The following is a 20,049-nucleotide window of genomic DNA, read 5'->3' on the forward strand; positions in this document are numbered from 1 at the left end:
AAGGAGACTAGCTTGCAGAACTTTACTTTTCTCTAACACGAGGTTAGAGAGAATTATTATTAAAGTTCTGTTCAGCCCTTATATTTATAATAGGGAAGAATCTTAGAATTACACTAAAATGATAAGTCGAAGGATGTACGTATGTTTTTTCACTTTAGCAAAGAAAGCATCAGGCTTGGTGGCTGATGGTGAATCCTCTTTCATGGTGCTAAAAAGTTTTCTTTTTGAGTGAAATTGTATTGCTAGAACCCATTTTAAGAAAATCGCTCATTTCTTCGAACTGCTTTTAGGAGTGACTTTGGTTTGTAATGCACTTCTCTGTGACAAATAAAAATGGCAAGTAATAGGATATATTGGAATATATGAGGAAGCCATGTGGTATAAACCTAATTTGGCCTGACCTTGTCTTTCCAAAAGGGCCTGACCGAGGCCCTTGAGCATGCACTGTATATCTGCTTTAGATTCCCTATGGCAAGAGCAAAAGGCCCTTGAGATAAAGGTGCAACTTCTCTCCCCCTCCCAACGTTGGCATCTCCTTATAGATTAAGCATCTTTAGGCTGGGAACCAATTGCAGCACTCATCTGTGACCCCCCCCCCCCAGCCCGAGGCAACACACCTGCCACCCCGCTGCGTTCACTGAGACAGCAGACCTATCTGCCGTTTCCATCAATCGCTGTGCTGACAGAGCAGCCTTGTGACTATTGTAAAAGTGACATTTCAATCATATGTGAAACATACTCTTCGAGGGTATATAACCACCCTGTATACCCCTACTTCTTTGGAGTGCTCTGTTCCTTTGTGGAAAGACTCTCCCGGGTTATAATCCTAAGATTTAAGCTCAGAATAAACTCACCCAAATTTTCATTTATAGATTGATTATGGATAATTTTCGTTGACACTGGATATTCATTAGACTCTGCGCAGAGACTATTCTCAAACCAACAGAAAAACGACTGAAATGTTAGATGCTGAGCAGTAGCCGTGTCTACAAGTCACATCACCACCATTCACAGTGAAGGTGAAAGGTGGTCCAGTAAATTCTTGGCTCTTCATTCTTACGGAAGCACATTTCTCTTCTTCACACAGGTAGGAATCACCTTTCAGAAGGCTTTTTCATCTGATCCTGACGTCTTTTACAGAGGTAAGGAAATAGATGCAGCACAAGTTGCTGAGGTTTGAGGACCTTGTATTTAAGCAGAGAGGAGTGGGAAGTGACTGGCCAGCACTACTGGGGTTGGAATCAGCCCTTCCCTGCTAGGAATGAGAAGGGCCAGTTAATGAAGGTCTCAGTTGTCTGAGCAGCTGTAGCTGCCGGGAAGACCCTAAGCGCCCTGGTGGATGCCCCTCCCTGATTTTACCAGCCCAAGACACAGAGGAGGAACCTAGACCCAGAGTGATGAGGAAGCTAGAAAACTGGGTAAAAACTGATGTGACAGGAACACAGCAGTTGAACATAGTAGGGTTTGGAATAGAACAAAGCAATTGATTTCGGTTTGGGTTCCCATCCACAAATAGCAAATGCCAAATTACTGAAGTCTATAAACTTTTAAGAAGGTGATTCAAAGCTCATCCTCGATGTATTTTAAATCATTCTTCCTCTTTGGGGTGGTGGGGGAATGGCTGCAGGGAAGTAGGGAACCTCAATTTCAGAGTTCAGTGAGGTGGGTGGAAACCCCCCACTCCCCACCCCTGGACTTATGTTCAGGATTTGTATTCACTAAATACTCATTTTAGAAACGACTCCTCATCAGAAAATGAAATCCCTACAGTGGTTTTTAAAAACTGTAAAATATATGCATTTATGTTGAAACACCCCCTTTCTAACTCCCTAATAGGTTTTCAAACACAGGAATAAAACTCTTACAGCATCATATTTAACTGCTACTTTTCAAAATAGCAGCCACAAAACAATATGTGCAGAAGAGAAAAATGTATCCTCTACCTAATGAACGGATGTGTTTCTAATAGTAGGTTTTTGCAGTCCCTCATGGGTTGAAAGGGAACAGAGGACAGGGAGAAGACAGGGTGGAAAGCACCTACCTGAATGTTTTACAGATGTAAGCAATGGGGAATTGTTCCATGAAAGTGACATGCAAACTAGGGAAAAACTAGGAGGGGAGAAGTAGCTCTGTGCATCCGGGATCATTTAGATGAAAGGGAAGTTGATTTGGAAGAAAAGTTGCCTTGGTTTATGCAGTTAAGAATTCTGCCCTAAAAATCATAACAATGTGACCCTGGAGGCCCCTACCACCCTCCCCAGGGGGTTTACAAACTCTTACCAGAGGTCATGTCACTCATCTTTGTGTCTCCCTAGGTCAGTGCTTTGGGCATACCTGGTACTAAATAAATGTCTATGGTGCTAAATTTGGCACCATAGTATAATTTGCATCATAAAAACTTCTCATTGTGAACCAAAGATGCATATTTATCAACCAAAGGACCCTCTTGAGAAGAAGGGTGTACAGGTTTAGAAGAAGAGACCTAGGGTCTAAATGGGTCAGTGCATTTCCATTTATTAATTCAACAAATGTATTGAGTCTCTGCCACATGCTAGATATGGTGATACATGATACAAAGGATTTACAGAACTCCCTTGAAAATTTAGTAGCTGTAATAATTCTAGTTCCAATTAATGGGCCAACATCACTATGAAATATAACTTATTTCCAATACTTCAAAAAATAAGGAATGTGAGAGAAAGGTCCTTTCTTAACAAGAATCTCCCCTTCCTCTCCCAACCTACCCCCTGCCCCAAATAGAGAAAGAGAAAAATAAAGAACATGTGCTTTACCTCACTCTTGCTCAACTTTAATTCAAATCTTTTATCAGAAAGTTTTTGAAAGGTGCATTAATAATCGGATCAAAGATGCTAAAAGCAATTTATGCTGTTACAAGTAATAGTACTCAGATGCCTTAATCCTCTTTCAAAGGTATAAAGGACATGAAATGTTGTATTGCTGACTCATAGGTAATTAAAAATATATTGTACTTTACTGCCGATGGCTTTAGTATTTTATAAGTGTAACAATACTTTATAAACCACAAAAGCACTTAAAGCAGATTGACTTTTAACTGAAAATTTACTTTGTTCAGTTCTACATGATGCATGTAATTAGAGTATTGTTTAAAAGGCTATTTTTTTAATATAGTTTTTCCTGTGCTTTTTACTGCTTTGATTCTTCTTTTTCCACTTTTTCTTCCTGTTGCCTCTCCCTTCGGCGGCTTTTTTAGTGCAGTATTCGTATTCTTCCCAAATTTAGGGGGAAGGAACATAACCCCTGACTCAAAAAGCAGGAAGGTTTCCTGCCTCTCCACTATGATAAAATGCTGCCACATATGCTTTGGGCGATGCCTCCAGGATGCCCGGGACCAAAGAGGAAGCCTGAGCACCAGGGAGCCGCTTGCTCTCAGCTGCCCCTGCACCAGCGAGGACGCATGTGCTCAGGGTTCCAACCTCTCTCACTAGCTACATGGTTCTTTACACCAGATGCCCGGGGCTGGATGACTGTTGTGGCTGTGCTACAGGGCAAGGCCAAGGGATCCAAACATTTTGTGTTTTAACCCACGGGGCTATGTAGCCAAGCTCAATGTAAAAGCTAAGAGACACACAAGAAACAAAATTATATAACTGCATAATAGTGTTCTTATTATGAATCTTATTGAGAATTCCTACCAGGATTGCAAACACCCACAGTGGACATTAATACGTATAATTATCCTTCATGGTACATCTACCTGCTTTAAAAATTATGTCTGCGTTCTAGAATTGCTCATTTTCAAGTTTCTTTCCAAAATGAAAGTATTCAGAGAGCCAAACTCCAAGATTCCCTCTTGGTTCAGACCTGAATGAATGGTAATAATACTTCCAAAAGATACAGCATGGTAAACACAGTGCCTCTGTAAGGTGATAAACTGCAAATCTATCAATCAGAGCTGGTCCTGTGTTACTAAGCCCGGTGACAAGTTATTGCTATCATGCTTTCATTCTGAAATCATTAGATTATTCCGGGTACGTGGAGCTATGGACCATTTCTGAATTGCAGAGTGTCATGTAGACTTTTGGAATTATATAGAACAATCTCCCTTAATGCTGGGCACAATCACGTGTTCTGTCAAACATAGAATTTTATGTGGTTAATATTGTCAAACAGAGATAAGTTTTCTGTATAAAATTGTTCCTCTGAAAATTTGCACGTGGTGAATAATTTTTCAAGGAAATCGTTCAATTCACTTAAGACACACAATGGAAGGCTTGGAAGGTTTCATTTTTTTCTAGAAAAATAATTTGATATTCACACTGCTTTTTCTTTAGAGTCATATTCAGATTTCAGAATGTCTTGTGACCATTACCCCTGTCGAGCATCAGAAAAAATGATTTCTTCTATGTCGTGTTTCAGGGGATAGCTGTATTTTTCTCTAGCAATAAATAGCACTCTCGAATTTGTTTTTTGTTTTTTGAGGAAGATTAGCCCTGAGCTAACATCTGCCATCAATCGTCCTCTTTTTGCTGAGGAAGACTGGCCTTGAGCTAACATCCATGCCCATCTTCCTCTACTTTATATGTGGGACGCCTACCACAGCATGGCTTTTGCCAAGTGGTGCCATGTCCGCACCCGGGATCCGAACCGTCGAACCCCGGGTCGCCAAAGCGGAACATGTGAACTTAACTGCTGTGTCACTGGCCTGGCCCCGTTTAATTTGTATTTTTAATCTCTCATCCTAGTAACCTTGAATGGTGTTTAGATCCTTGTTTACTCTTGGCTATTCTCTAGAAATCATTCATGAATGATCATTCAGTATTTTAGAATTTTTGTTTAAAAAGTTAAAATTATAAATGGACCCAGTAAGAAATTTCATAAATAACCAAATGGAAACAAGTTCCAAGTAAATGCCACTCATTAAGTTGATGACTTTGTATAAAATAATGCAGAGAGGACTATAAAAGAGCTATTATTTTCATATATGGTATTGACTAGAATAATAGAATGAGTCTCATAAACCAGAAATTTACATTTGATTCTAATGCCATTTTATCATTTGTACCTGTACGTAGCAACATCTTGCCTGTAAAAAATCAATCTTTCAGCAAGCCTGCTGGAGTGTCTTTCTCAGATCTATAAGAGACTCTGGTCCCAAGAAATACTGCAAAAGTAGCTACACTTTTAAGAAGTAGTAATGAGATGATAGAATTAATAAAGCGTCATAAGCATCATGCAGAAGGTAAAATTTGAAACTAGAACAGTACTTCTTACCGAAAAAGCTTTCTACAAACAATCTGACTCATATTGCAATATTATTTATAGAGTGTTTATCTAAAGTGTACAAGAACTTACAACAGAAAAGCTGCAACATCAGAAAATTGGATCAGTTTGGGAAAATGAGTCCCATTCAAGAAAACCAAAGAAAGGTCAGCTACATCTTACATCTAGGTCCTGGATCCACAGTCCTCTAAATGGGGCCTGGGCTGGGCTTTAGGGGGCTCATGAGCAACATGAGCAAGAGCATAGTGCATTCTTCTGCCAAGCAGTAAAGGACAGAGCTTTCATCCAATCTGCCCAAGGAATAGTACTATAAAAGCTTAAAAGTCTCTGAATCCTGGAGTATTATATTTCAGTTCTTTATTCTCAGCATTTAACATAGAACCCCGACTGTATTAGGTACACAGTATATTTTTGTTAAATGAACACATATTATTCCCAGGAAGAAGGCAATTATAGTAAATTAAGTCTACTCAAAGAGTATCTGTTAAGAGGAATTGTCCCAGCCTCCAAATTCTTGGAGAATAACAAGCTAAAGTAGTGGTTCTCACTGTGGGTGATTTTGTCCCCATAGGGGACATTTGGCAAGGTCTAGAGGCATTTTTGGTGTGGGGAGTGCTACTGGGGTCTAGTGAGCAGAGGCCAAGGATGCTGCTAAACATCCTATAAGGCACAAGAAAGGCCCACATGACAAAGAATTATCCAGCCAAATAGGTCAATAGTGCTGAGATTGAGAGACCCTGAACTAAAGTAACTAAACTCTAAAACCAACCCGGAATGTCTTGCAAACGAAACTGGGAGACCTCTGAGAATCTCACAAAAATCCTCATCACAAGCAGTATTTAGGAATGTTACACCAGATTTTTACATCAAAGCCCTAGTCTTTTCTAACTCCTAAAATGTTTTAATAATTAGGATACGGAATATCAATATCCCAAAGTAAATTTAAAGAAATGTCCTTCTTAAAATAAATCTATATATCTGCTTGTGAAATAGGGGGGAATCTGCCCAAACATGCTAACTTGGTTTTCTTCTTTGTGATTCTGTCACAATTTTTTTTTACTGTTGAAAAGACCTACACACACACACACACACACACACACACACACACACACACACAGATATATATATATATGGGTTATATGGTGTCTTAAAAGTATTTTTCTGCCTAATATCTTAAGTGTGGCATTAACTTAATTGCTGTGAAAATTATAATGTGTAATCCTCAGGATGAAATTATTTGGATTATACAAGGGGCTTGATGGAAGGGTTCTTTTCATATTGTACAACTTCTGACTCTTAGACACAAATGTCTAGTACAGAACTCATCCAAACAAGCACTCGATGAGACACACACCACACCTGCTACCACTTTGGATTAGATGTGGACAGCGATCTAATGGGCATGTATTTTCATTTCCTAATGTATCTTGAAAGTCACAGGAAGCCCAGCCCTCCATCCAGCTCCTCACTGACCTCTTTCCCTCCACTCTTTTCTGTAACATTTAGAAATGTTCACAAGTTTGGACAGCGAATTCAGGAGTTGGAAGAAAATGAGAGAAAACTGTGTACAGCAGAAGACATTCCAAAGAGGTAAAAAGCATAGCATCTGCAATTGAGTGGCTCTGAGCCTCTAGAATTTATGTGGACCTACTAACTGCAATAGGTCTCACAATAGTGTCTGATCAGTAAGACTTGGAAACATGAATTCCAATTGCCTTGCTAATTTCTATTTCATAAATATTATCTGTATAAATAAATATGTGCAATCTAGTGACTGATCTATTAAGAAGTATTTACCAAATTAAACATGATTACTTTTATACATACAGCCAAAATCAAGAGTAAGTAAAAACACTGAAAATTGGAACTCTGCTGGAAATCTCTCTTGATTCTTTTATGGGTAAAGTTACTAAATGACAATGTGTTTTGTCATTTCTATGACAGCCTGATTGGATTCCATTTTGAGGAGTGGTTACATAGCAAGATGACTCTGCTATAAAATAATTTTTAGTTATTTTTGCCCTTGTTGTTTTGATGTCTCAAGTAACTATGAAGAAAGGCTAAAAATTTAGTCTGGCAAAAACCTTTTTCCTTTTATAGGGCTTTCCCCCTTGATACAATGACTTTGAGCCAGTTACCTAACCTCTGTATCTTGGCTTCCACATTTGTAAAATGGGTATAATGCTAGCACTTCCCTCATAAAGTTGTTGTGAGGATGAAACAAATTTACACATGTGACGTGCTTAGAGCAATGGCTGGCACAGAGTGAGTGCTCTGTACACACTGTGAATACCGTTTTCTCCCAGGATGCTAAACCATTTTCAACGTCTCTCTAATGGCCTTGAAATCATAAAACGGTCCTGTCTCTGCCCCTACCTTGGAGTCCTAAAAGTCAATGATTGTTTCTTATTTGTCTTTGCAACTGCAGTCTTCAGAAAATTGAGTAAAATATTTGTTGAATCACCTTCCCATAAAATTTCTACATTACACTGACAGTGCGTTCTTTCCTATTCAATCCAATATTGGTCTCTTCTTAAATGTTAAGTAGGCCTATTTACTTAGACTTAGGAAGTCTATTTTTATCTTTGAGTAAATACCAAGGTTGTCCAATTATTTCCTAACTGACTTAAAGTTAGAGAGAGTCTATTCTTAAAATGTGAAAAAATGGATTGATTCCAAGAATGCCTTAACTTTAAACCATGTCATTTTAGCTTCAGAGGTCAAAATAAGAACCATATTGCCCAAAGCTGGAAAAAAAAAACACCCCACAATAAACTTCCCTTTGAAGATACGGGGTGGTAACTTACTCTTTTAGTCAGCTGGGTATCCATCATGAAGTTGTGCACGTGCTTCTCTGCTTTGGTAAGTTCTAGCTTCCTTGCCACTACAGCTACCACCAGGGCTGTGCAACCAGCACCCTGAAAACCGGGAAAGAAGAGAACCCCAAGGAGTTGTTATTTTTGTTCTCAGTCACATTCAGAAAATGTCTTGCACCAAGTACAAAAGAATCTTGAGATTAAAAAAACTGTAGTATTCAGTGTCTTCAATAAATATTACAGAAATCACATGGTCAACAAGCAAAGCAACCTGCCTTTAGGATGGCATTAAAAATAGTAGTTCATATATTTTAAAAACGAAAACATATTTGAATCAAGCACATTTCAATCGTAAGAAATAAATGGTAAAAAAGCAACTTGCTAAATTTTCAGAGACTTCTTAAAAACAGAAAATGAGTTATATACGTATAATAGGAACAAATAATAAATGAGTAAATTAGCACAAATGCAGGCAGTAGAAATAAAAATCATTCTCTAGATAATATCATTCCATAATCTTCTCTCAAGATAAGACCAACAGGTCTTCTGGCCAATCAACTGTGATATAGCAGGAATGGACAGAGATGCGTTATCTGAGCACATGCACAACTTCAAACTGTTCTGTGTGCATAATAGAAAGGACCAGAGAAAGATCACGGTGATCTGAATTTGGAAAACAGAGATATGTGAAGTGCCGAAGGTAACAGGTAACCATGCTACTATTCTAGAGGTTTACCAGCACTAAGGGGCCACCTTTGTTTTGAAAAAGTCAACATGAGTCCTTTTTGAATTATAGGCCACTGTGCAGATTTCTTAGGAAGAGACGTGTGACACTGTGTAGTGCCCTGGAGATTATAGTCCACCTCTTCTGCAATCAAGGTGCACCCATTGCAAGTTGTGAGATGTGGGGGTCTTCTTGGCTGAAAGACTAGTGATTATATACAGGGTCAGGCGGCAAGGCTATGCTGCCACAGCCACCTCATTGGCCCTGGGCACAGCTAACATTCTGGTAGGGAAGAGCCCAACTGAGGTGGGAAGTCCAGACTTCCAGACAGACTCTCAACCCTGAGAGGACCATAGAGAGTCGAGACTGTCAAGCTGTCTCAGTGGACAGATAACAAAGCATGAACGGCAGGGCACAGGCAGGAGTCCACAGAAGAGGGACACAGAGTGCAACATTACAATACGTGAGGATCTTTCAACAGACTTGAATCTTTCTAAACTAGTTTTTAGTAGCACCCCCTAAAAGTTAGCGAAAAAGGTAAAGTGCTCACCAGATAGCTATATAAGAGCATCTCAAATTCCCATGTGGTAACCTGGTTTTTCTCATTACCAGTAGGTCTAAAAATCACAGAGTTGTAATAGCAACTCTGCACCTTAAAAGTGTGTTGGTTCACAACTTAAATATCTAATATTGGGGAATGGTTATATAACTTACAGCATGTCCACAATATATTATGACTCTATTAAAATTTTATTTCTAAAATATTCAAGGACAATATAATGTTTAAATAAGCAAGTTAGAAAATTATATACATAATATGCTCCCAATTTTATTTTTTAAAAAGGATGCACACTGGGGAAGAAAAAAACAACTGGAAAGAAATAAGTCCAACTGTGAAAAGAAGTTCTCTCTCAGTGGTTGGAATATCAGTGACATTTTGTTCTTTGCCCTTTTCTGTACAGTGCACATTTTCTACAATGAATACATATTACTTATACAAACACATAATTATACATTTAAAAAGTGACAACAATTTGTGGTTTAAAGAAAATATTACCTATCTACATTTAACCTTAAAAAAAATCAACCTAGGAAAATTATCTTTCTTCATGAGTCATATTTGACTTATTTTTTATTATAATTAATTATAGAATTATTTTTATTTGAATTAATAAATGTAATTTAGCTATTCAGTTATGGACCAAAGAAGGAATTTTGGGGCTCACTGAATGAATTGCTAAAACAAATCTGGCAGGAGGAATGAGTGTGAGGAACAAAGGAGAAAATAAATATGCTTGCCCTGTCTTGCCACAACCTGAGAACTATGATCATAGAGACATGGCCTCATTAATGAGCTGATATTGTTGAAATACAGTATTTCCAGAGGGTTTGTGTATTCCCTTCCATCTAGCTCTATAAAGAAATCAGTGTCCTCAGAAATGAAGTGATATCGATTCTATGATCAGAGAAAAAGGCCAGGAGGTATTCAGACAATATTTGGTTTAACCCTCTAATTTTAGAGATGAGACAACTACAGCAGAGTAATGAAGCTTGATTAGCAATGATATATTTCCCACACTTTACCTCATCTCATAATACCTTTATCTATGTTAGGATCACACATATTCTTATTTAAGGTCATTTCCATATGTATGATACAATATGAAGCACTGTCTTTCAAAGCAAAACCAGAAATTCAAATTCATCTTATTTTATGTGATAAACTCTTAAAGCAGGAATGTTTAAAAATTGAGCGATATGGTTAATTACCAAAATAAATCAACACTGTTCCTATTTCATAACTGGTGCAACTTTTAAATCAGTAGTTCTTAACTTTGAGTGTGACTAGAATCACTTGGAGAGTTTGTAAAAATCCCAGTGCTGAGAGACCACGTGCCCCACCAACTGAATCCTAATCTCAGGGATAAAACCCAAGCATCAGAATTTTTTAAAGCTCTTCAGGTGATTCCAAGATAGAGTCCCTGCTTTAGATGAAGAAGGATATGGAGGGAATATGGTGAACTCCTAGACTACTTTCTATTTTAAACAAGAGAGTTAAAGGTTATCAGAGTCATTTACTTATGAAGACATTCAGGAAATGATAAACAAGGAAAGTAAAGGCAGAGGATAGAGCATACAGGGTCACAAATGTCTGGGCTGTGTGATGGTTATCCTGATATTTTGTGCAGAGTGAAGACAATGGAAGCAAGGTGATTTTAGAGCTGGATACCAATGAAGTTGCAGAATGGCCTTTGGAAGCTTCTACACCTATTTTACTGACTTTCAAACATCAGCCACAGTGTCGAAATAGTTATGGAACGCTGATGAAGGGCTAGCCAGAATCAGTGGAAGGAATCAGTGGCCACCCACAATAGCCATCTCTACCTATCCACTGCATGACAGCATTTGCTTGACAAATACACGATCACCTGTTGCATGATGCTCCCAGCTATTCCTCAATCAGTGATTTATGGGCGATTCAAGGGAGGAAATCGTTCCTGAATAAGCAGAGAATGTAAAAACGTGAGGGGCTTCTACTGCCAGAGAGCGAGCTGTGGGCGGCAGTTGGCGCTAGAAGTTGAATATTGTTCTCCCCTGGCAGGTGGCCACTGCTGAGATCCTTCTGGAAAGAAATCAAAATCCTAACAGGAGTGGAAAATCACTGGTATCAAGAACCTTTAGAAGTCGAATTTTATTTGTGTTTATTCTTGGGCTCTATTTTTTCCTGCTGCTGGCCCATTTCGTGTTGAGCATTCTCAAGGTCACCAAAAGTCTTGTGCATTAAACCGAGTACCTTTGTTACAAACTGGAGAAGCAAGTGAATCTGACAATTTAGTAATTATTGAAACTATTATGTATATCCCTCATTCCATTATTCTAACTGTACCTTTAAATTGTACCTCAAGAGCCACTTAAAGAATTTAATCTTATGATTGTTAGAATACAGAGTCCTTCACTCCTTATCTGTAGTAAGTCTTATTTTAATTAGAGGAACTATAAGCTTATACTTCCCTAGGTTCTTAATAAATCATAAGAGGATTTGATATGTATAGAACTGCATTTCAGAATAACTTTCATTTTTTCTAATTTTTAGAGTTATGAAGCTGGCTCACCTCTGAAAGCTTTCTAGGTTTAAGGTAAATTCCTACACCATACTAATGGTTATAGTAATTTAGGTAATGGCATGATGTTATTGTCCACTCAGTGTCTATTTCCAGGACCATTCTCTTTCATAAAGTGAATAAGAATGAAAGTAAATATGCTTTTACAACATTTTCTCCAAAGCGTGTCATCATCACAATGGATGCAGAAACAGTTGGGACTAACATATGTTACTCTCCGAAATTAAGATCCCTGTATGCCTTTAACAAGATGAGTCATAGTCCTCCACCAAAGTCAGAAAACGTTTCCTGGTTTACTTTTCTCCCATTTCATTTACGCTATTAGGAAAAAGCTAAGCAAATCATTAACCTGCCACTTCAGGACACTCGGGCAACTAAAAACTAAATGAAGAAAACACAGTATGTTTATGAAGCCAATATATTAAAAGCAAAGGTTTAGGTTTTCCTTGGCTAGTTTATCATCTTTCCTTCTAACAGATTAGATGTTGCAAGAGAGAGAAGAAGAGGGGGGAGAGAGGCCTTGTCCTTAGAAAAGATAACTATTGAAAAGATAAGTAATTACTAATGTTCATTACCCTAAGCCAGATCAAAGTGAACGGACAAATGCCAATCAGAGAGCAGAGCTATAGTTGAATGCCAACACCTGGAGAGTCTCAGATGCTGCCAAGTTAAAATGTAGTGCTTTTCTCCCATACAGCACAGATACTGTAAGCCATGGTGGGTCCCTAAACTGTAAAAGAAGTTCAGGTATCTCGTTTTCCCCAAGATTATTTATCATGTAATGTTTGAAAAATGCAAAGAAGTGACATATTTTTACTTCAGATGACCTGGTTATGTTGATCCTATAAATACTTCCAAGAATCATTTTGAAAAAAACACTTTGGGATCAACCTTTAATAACTTAAGAATACAAGCCTATGGAAAAGAGAAATTCCTTTAAGAGCACAGTGGGGAAGGGTTTTGATTCTTTTCTTATTAAAAAAGGCACCTGCCAAAGATTCAACATAATAATGAAAATTATGATTTTTTCAGGAAATTCCAGAATACTCACTACCACAGAGAATGACTCTGCTGAAAAATGCTAATGTTCATGGGCCTGGCCCCAGGGCATAGTGGTTAAGTTAGGTGTGCTCGACTTTGGCGGCCCAGGTTTGTGGGTTCGGATCCTGGGTGCAGACCTACACCACTCGTCAGCCATGCTGTGGCAGCAACAATAGAGGAGGCCTGGCACAGATGTTAGCTCAGGGCGGATCTTCCTCAGCAACAATGAAAAAACTGCTAATGTTCAAAAAATTCCAATGTTAAGTTAATTATCCTCCTGCAAGTCTTACTTGGGTCTTACTCACCTCCTGTGGCTCCTAAAAGGTCAAACTTCAGTTTGATAGCCAATTTATTAAACTATCAGTAACTAAAATTTCTCAAAATGGAGTTAATTTGGAAAAAATCATGCTTTTTACCTAAAATACACATAGAACAGCTTTTAGATTGATTAACTTTCATTTTAAAATATCAACTTGTCCTCCAAAAGGAAGGTAAAATGAGTATTTGAAAACATTGCCCATTTTTCTGTCCCTGGGGTTGACTGACTCAATATCTTAGAAAAATAAATAACATTTTTACTGCATTTGCCTGATATAAGTAAATATTCTTTCATTAAAATATGTAAAACAATCAATTCTGGCAAATAAAATTTTATAAAACACTCCGCCTTAATATTATATCCCTCTGGAATTTTGCAAGATCTCTTCAGGTCATGAAAATAAACAACATTCAAGGTAATTTTGAAGACAAATTCCCTCTATCAAAATGCCCTACCTCTGAGTATCTTCCAATACACGTTGATATTTGCTGATGGGGGGTAGAGGTCAATTTGAATGTCCTCATCCTAAGGAAGATGCGGGGGGAAGGTGGGAGTGGTTTTTCAGGTTCGGTGATAAAGCCTGGGCTTGGAAAACCAGAATCTGCTTTAGAGTGATTTGCCTGTGCAGCTCCCTCTTGTGCTTGGTGGTTGGAAAGAAGGAAGTGCTGCATCAAACTGGTCATCAACAGTGAGTCATCCCTGGGTTTCAATCTCCTTATTAGCAACAGCGCCATTGTGAGTGCACGTATTTTAGAGACAGGAAGGGCAGCTCTGCCAACTGAAAGTGCTGAGGGTTTGGAAAAATAAGTGGAATTGTAGAGTCAACGAGTTGGATGCTAGAAGGTCACAACTTCCAACTATACTTGCCGGTACCTGGAAGAAAGCAGCTGTCAGATTTCTGAAGAAATTTTCTTGGGGAGACGTGAGGGTGCACTTAGGGCGCTGGTGGAGAATTTAGTCTTATGACTGAAAATGCCCATCAGCCCCTCCTCTGCTCTGCACAAAATAGAAACTACTGGAAGAATTTAAAGATACACTCTCCTCACTGAGCCTTTATTTGGTGAGATTCAGTGAACATACCAGAAGGAAGCAAAAAACAAACAGAAATGTCTTCAAAATTATTTGATATGAACACCTCATGTCCAATTATGTAAGACATGTAAAAGTATCCTGGAACTTTTTGCTTATTCACACAGACAACACCAAGGAATGAGTTTAGTCTAGTTTCTCAGGATTTCCACTTCTCCTGGCAGCGGGGGAAAATCCTTAAACGCAAAGACAGAAAGTAGCAGGAATATAATCAGACCTTAAGTTTAGCTCTCTTTAATACCAGTCATTCTTTTTATACAAGCTCTGGCTGATTTAGGACTGTGTTTGGAACACCCTCTGACTGGGCTAACAGTGTAGCGTTCCCACCCTTCATGATGAAACTATTGAACTCGGACAACTGCCTGAGTAGCCATGAGACCCTAAATCAAGACTCCTTACCCTGGGGCAAATTCAATGCCGACAGGATTATTATCAAATGTTCTCATCCTAAAATGGTGTAAAAAATTGACTTTCTTTTTTTGTTCCCTGAGTAAAATTTTAAAAATTAACTGGTGTGGTGATTTTTAAATTGTTATGAACTGTGAAATCCCATGGATTGCTTTTGTTTATACAAAAATACTAATGGGACGGAAGAAACCTAAATCACACATATCAGAAGTGGCCTCACTTTTGCTGAGGAATCCATGGTGGACTTTGTCGAACACCAGGGGTTTATAGATCAGCATTAGAGGGCCACTTATCAGATAATAACCTGTGTCCCTAGGAATGGGCAGATATTACTCCATGAAGATAATTAGGCCAAAAAATTCAGTCATCCATACTCTAGATAAAGGGCCAACAAGAGTTGCCATAATTTTACAGAACAAGAAGCAAAAATTACAAATGAATGACCTTCGTTCTAATACAAGAGATACTCTTACCAATGAGGCTGTATTCTAATCTTGAAATAATCATACATATTCATAGGTATGGGAAAATTACATCTTTCAGCATATGTTATATCTATATGTACAGATACGATAACTTTTTAAATGCTAAACAAAACAATTACTTTATTATAAAGTTGGAGATACTGAAGAACTAGCTGGTGCTCACAAAAAGCTAAGATACCATGATCTAACAATGTTGTTTCCCTACCACCTTCAACCAAACAAATAAAGCTATTTAGAATTCATGCCATTGGCTATCATGACATCCACAATAATAAATCCTCAGGTCCTTAGTACCTCCTCAAACAGGAAGGATAAAAGAATAAGGAGAAAGTAATTACAACCTTGATGGTTTTCTCTTGAAGGGTAATGAGTAACTTTGTCTATTAGGCAATCGTATGATCTTATGTTTTTAAAATGATATCCAGGAGAGAGGAAGAGATCTTTGTCTCTGAAGTTCTAATATTAGGTAGATTTTGGTAAAAGGGAAATTTCTACTTGATTTGTTTGATCTATCACAATGGAAGCCCTGTTAAAGCATTTCAATATCCCAGATCCACTTATTTTATTATTTCCGTAATCATCTATGTATAACATTGTAAACACAACCTTAAAAATTATATGCAAAGCTTTGCATGATTGTCTTGGATTCGCAATTTATATTTCAGGCCAGGAGAGGCTATTTTTTGATAAACCCATTTAGTTCTCTTACAAATATTCTAGAAAACTCTCCTCACAGTTTAACAATATATTTCTGCCCAGAGCACTGCAGATTAATCTTAATGTCCTTGGCTCCCAAAAATATAACTCATGACACAATTAAGCTATTTAAAAATTTTAAACTAGTTTAATTTTGAGTTTTTACCAAGGAAATGCGAACATTCAAGATGATGCCATGAAATAATTCATGACTTTCATTAGTTGTAGGAAGAAAACACGCAGTGCTAATTTCTTTGTGTGCGCATTTTTGAAATGGGAAAGCTTTATAGGTGTTAGCATTTAGATCAATTGTGTTTTTCTTTAAAGTAAAAAAAACCCACATAAAGGTATAAATTCTATCAAAATTTCATAAACACAAGAACAAGAAAATTCAAATATAAAGAGCACAAAGAAACACAGTACTTCAGATATAATACACAAAATGATTCTGGGATGACCCTGTGCTCTCTCAGGAGTGTTGTAAATTGTATTTCTTTTTCACAATTCATTAAAGGCCAGAGGAAGAGGGACATAGAGACGGAGAGATGACTCATGGGAAATCTGACAAGGTGCATTCTACCTAAACACGCATTGCAAAAGTCCAAGGGAGAATAGGCAAATCACTGCCTAAACTGAAAACAAGTCATATCTGGCTTAGATAATCCGAAAGTGACAAACTGCTATTTAAATTACTGAAAGCAAAAGAAAACAAAATTTGTCTGACAAAACAGAAACACATTTCATCTTAAGGAAACTAACCTTTTATATGGACTATGAAAAAAATATTTTCTTTTAGGAATCCATATTGTCAGCCAACAGTCTAAGTACTAGTTTCTAAGTAACCTCCATCCATAAACTCTTGCTCCCCAGAAAACTTACATGAAATATAATCCACTCCCAGAAGCTCACCCCCAGCAGACTGCTCTGTGGTCTGACTCCATGAGAATTTGCTTGGCCTGGGCATAGAGATAATCCAACTTTACATAGGATTTCAAATTTCTCTGCATGCAAGTAAATGATTTTTTATCAGGTCAACAAGAGACATCTGTTCCTTATCAGGAAGACGGAATGGAGCTCCTGAGCCCAAGAACAGAGAGACTGTTTCACCAGGAGCTTAGAGGGCAGGAACGATGTCACTATAAATTTCATGGCATATAACACCATTGGGTCCATATAGATTAAACTTGCGTATAAACTCAAGTTTTTTAAAACAAAGTAAGATCACTAGTGAAACCTAAGCAGTAGCAGGAAGTAGTTCAAGCACTAAACAGAAGATTTGTGCTGTCAGAACAGACTTTGAAGGAACTGTTCTTGAGACATTAAGGATGAAGAAAAAAATCGTGGAAAGATAAAAGTAGCACAAGATCCAGACAGAGATAACCTCAAATTTGGCTCTGATCCCATGACAAATGAGCCTGTTTGCATGAACCCTGAGTCATTCCTGATTCAAAAATAAAATGGAGGACATCTTGCCAAACAGGAATACCAAGGAAGTTGTTTCTAAGAGCGTGAGGGGAAAGACTCTGCATTACCAGTTCTGTTTTTATAAATAGCATCATTCGTGTCTCTTGTGGGCTTGTTATGGGCCCTCCAAAAATACACACATGCAAATTTTATTTCCCAAAGCATTATACTATATAATAAAATGCTATCTTTTGAGGAAAAAGGAGGAAGTGATCCAATAGTAAACATAATGGACCATACCAATTGTAATGAAAAAAAATAAATGTTCACTAAAATTCACAAAACTGTATGTTTCCTTTTTTTTTTTTTTTTTTTTGCTAAGGAAGATTAGCCTTGAGCTAACATCTGTTGCCAATCTTCCTCTTTGTTTTTCTTGAGGAAGATTATCCCTGAGCTAACAGCTGCACCAATCTTCCTTCACTTTATATGTGAGTTGCCACCACAGACTAGCTGACCAGTGGTATAGGTCCATGCCTGGGACGTGAACCTGTGAACCCAGGCTGCCAAAGTGGAGCACACTGAACTTAACCACTATGCCATCGGGCTGGCCCCTATATGTTTCTTTTATAAGCAAATAATATTAGATTATGACCCCTAAAATTATATTTTCCACAATCGTGACTTGAAATGATCATCCTGTTACTACTGGTGACCTTAAAATTGGCCCTGGTTTTTATTTTCACAGCCAGCTGCCCCATCCCAGTTCAGTCGGGCCAAGTGGGAGAAGAATATTCCCACCTTATCTGTGCCATGGGCACTCAGTCCTTCCAGCTTCCCAGGCAGCTGCTGTGAGGGTATGTGCTGCACTGGCCACCGTTCAAAAGCCCTCATGTGGAAAGCCTGCCTCGCTTCTGCTAACCTGGGGGTGGACATAGCAGAGGCATTGGGCAGGGATGCCTAACTTCAAAAATGCTGGGAATTTCCTGCCTAACGAACTCCTAGTACTGGTTCACATTCTTACAGAGGCAGAAAACAAATAAAAATCAAGATAACACTCTCTGCTGTAATCAAACTATAAAAAGCAGATGAGGAATGAAGAGAACCTAGGTTACTGAAAATGGTACATCAATTTGAAACTACCTCTGGCTTAAACATTTAAAAGATCACAGCACATTATAATAAATTTTAGACCACTTGCTAGCCTTACATTTTCATATATCTGAAACAAATAGTACAAACCAGTCCTAGCCAAATCGTAGTGTGTAAGGGGCAAGGAACAGGTCTGAGCCAGCTGAGTGTCACCATAGGCAGCAAACCTTTCTCAAGTGCTCCACAAGTCCTGGCCTCCGGACCCCAGCCTCATGCTATGCCACTTTCCCATTTTACTCTGTATGCTCCTGGCCCAGTGGCCTTGCTCCAATGTCCCAAGCTCCTCCTTGCCTCATTACCTTCAAACCAATCATTTCCTCTTCCTGGAATGCCCTTCCTTCCTCTCATTTCGCCTGACTACCCTCCCTTCCCATATCAGCTTATAAGTCAACTTTTCAGGGATCAATTTCTAATCAATTAACAATTATTTTTCACTTATTTTAAGAGTAGGTCTTCCCCTGTACGCTTCATGAAGGCAGGACAGGAACAGTTTCCATCTTCTTTTGCTGTCTTCCCAGTATCTAGGCCAGTGCCTGGCATATTACTGGCACTCAACAAATATTTGTTAAAATAATAAATATAATTAATAAAATGTCATATAATTCTTCAACCCTTCAACATGCTGCAAGATAGTTATTATGTTGTACATTTTACAGAGGAGGGAAGTAAGTTTCAGAGAAGACAAATTTACTTAAGTTCACACAGCTAGTAGGAAATGACAGAACTCATACTCAAGCAAAGAATTTCCTCCCTCTGAGTTGAAGCTTTAAGATCAGATTTATTCATGAAATTATTGCATTTCCCAGAAGAAGCAATCCAGCAGCTCTATGACCTCAATGAAGCTTCATGATGAGAAGAATTAAGATGAAAACTGTTGACGTTCTCTCCCAACACAGTCTGATTTATTTATACTGATTTCCTGCTATTGGGGAACAAAGCAGCTTACAATGACTTCTGCACATGGACCCAACACTCTAAGCACTTTGTTGAGTGTAAATAAAATAGATGGAAAGCAAAAAGACACTTACCATAATCCCGGTAAGCAAACAGACTCCTTTCCCACAGTATGTGTTAGGTACCATGTCACCATAACCAATGGAGAGAAAAGTTATTGATATCAACCACATTGCTCCAAGGAAGTTGCTAGTAACATCCTGTTGATCATGGTACCTGAAAAATAGCAAACAAAACCAGTCCTTTATAATTAATCTACAATGTGGCTGCCAAGGGCAGCTGGATTCAATCCAATGAATTCACTAAGTAGCTTCTATGAACTGCTCTATGGAGAGGTTCTCAAAGCTCATTATTATAAATAAAATAGAGATTCCACCTAAGCAATCTGAAAGACATCAGGAAATTCTTCAACTTTAAAAATAATCTGAAAGAGAAACTGTAAAATGTGAAAACTGCTTTTCTCACTGGTGGAAACTGACAAACACACATTTATCTTTGAACCCTGCTCATGTCTCATCGTTCCTTTATGTCCACTGGCTTACAGGACAATATGCAGTCACTCTATCTCATCTCACAGCTT

At 38.2% G+C, this 20,049-nt stretch overlaps 1 protein-coding gene across 2 annotated transcripts in view; it reads right to left on the minus strand.

Moving 5' to 3' along the window:
• KCNN2 (potassium calcium-activated channel subfamily N member 2) overlaps positions 1-20,049 on the minus strand; it is a 133,561-nt gene that overhangs the window by 11,000 nt on the left and 102,512 nt on the right. For both annotated transcript variants that reach the window (XM_046667572.1, XM_046667573.1), the window contains 2 exons: positions 19,544-19,685; positions 8,070-8,180 (listed from right to left, as the gene is read on the minus strand). In XM_046667572.1, the coding sequence (XP_046523528.1) occupies positions 8,070-8,180; positions 19,544-19,685 (253 nt within the window). The remainder of the gene's footprint in view (positions 1-8,069; positions 8,181-19,543; positions 19,686-20,049) is intronic.

Source organism: Equus quagga, chromosome 7, assembly GCF_021613505.1.
Source record: "Equus quagga isolate Etosha38 chromosome 7, UCLA_HA_Equagga_1.0, whole genome shotgun sequence".
NCBI classification, from domain to species: domain Eukaryota; kingdom Metazoa; phylum Chordata; class Mammalia; order Perissodactyla; family Equidae; genus Equus; species Equus quagga.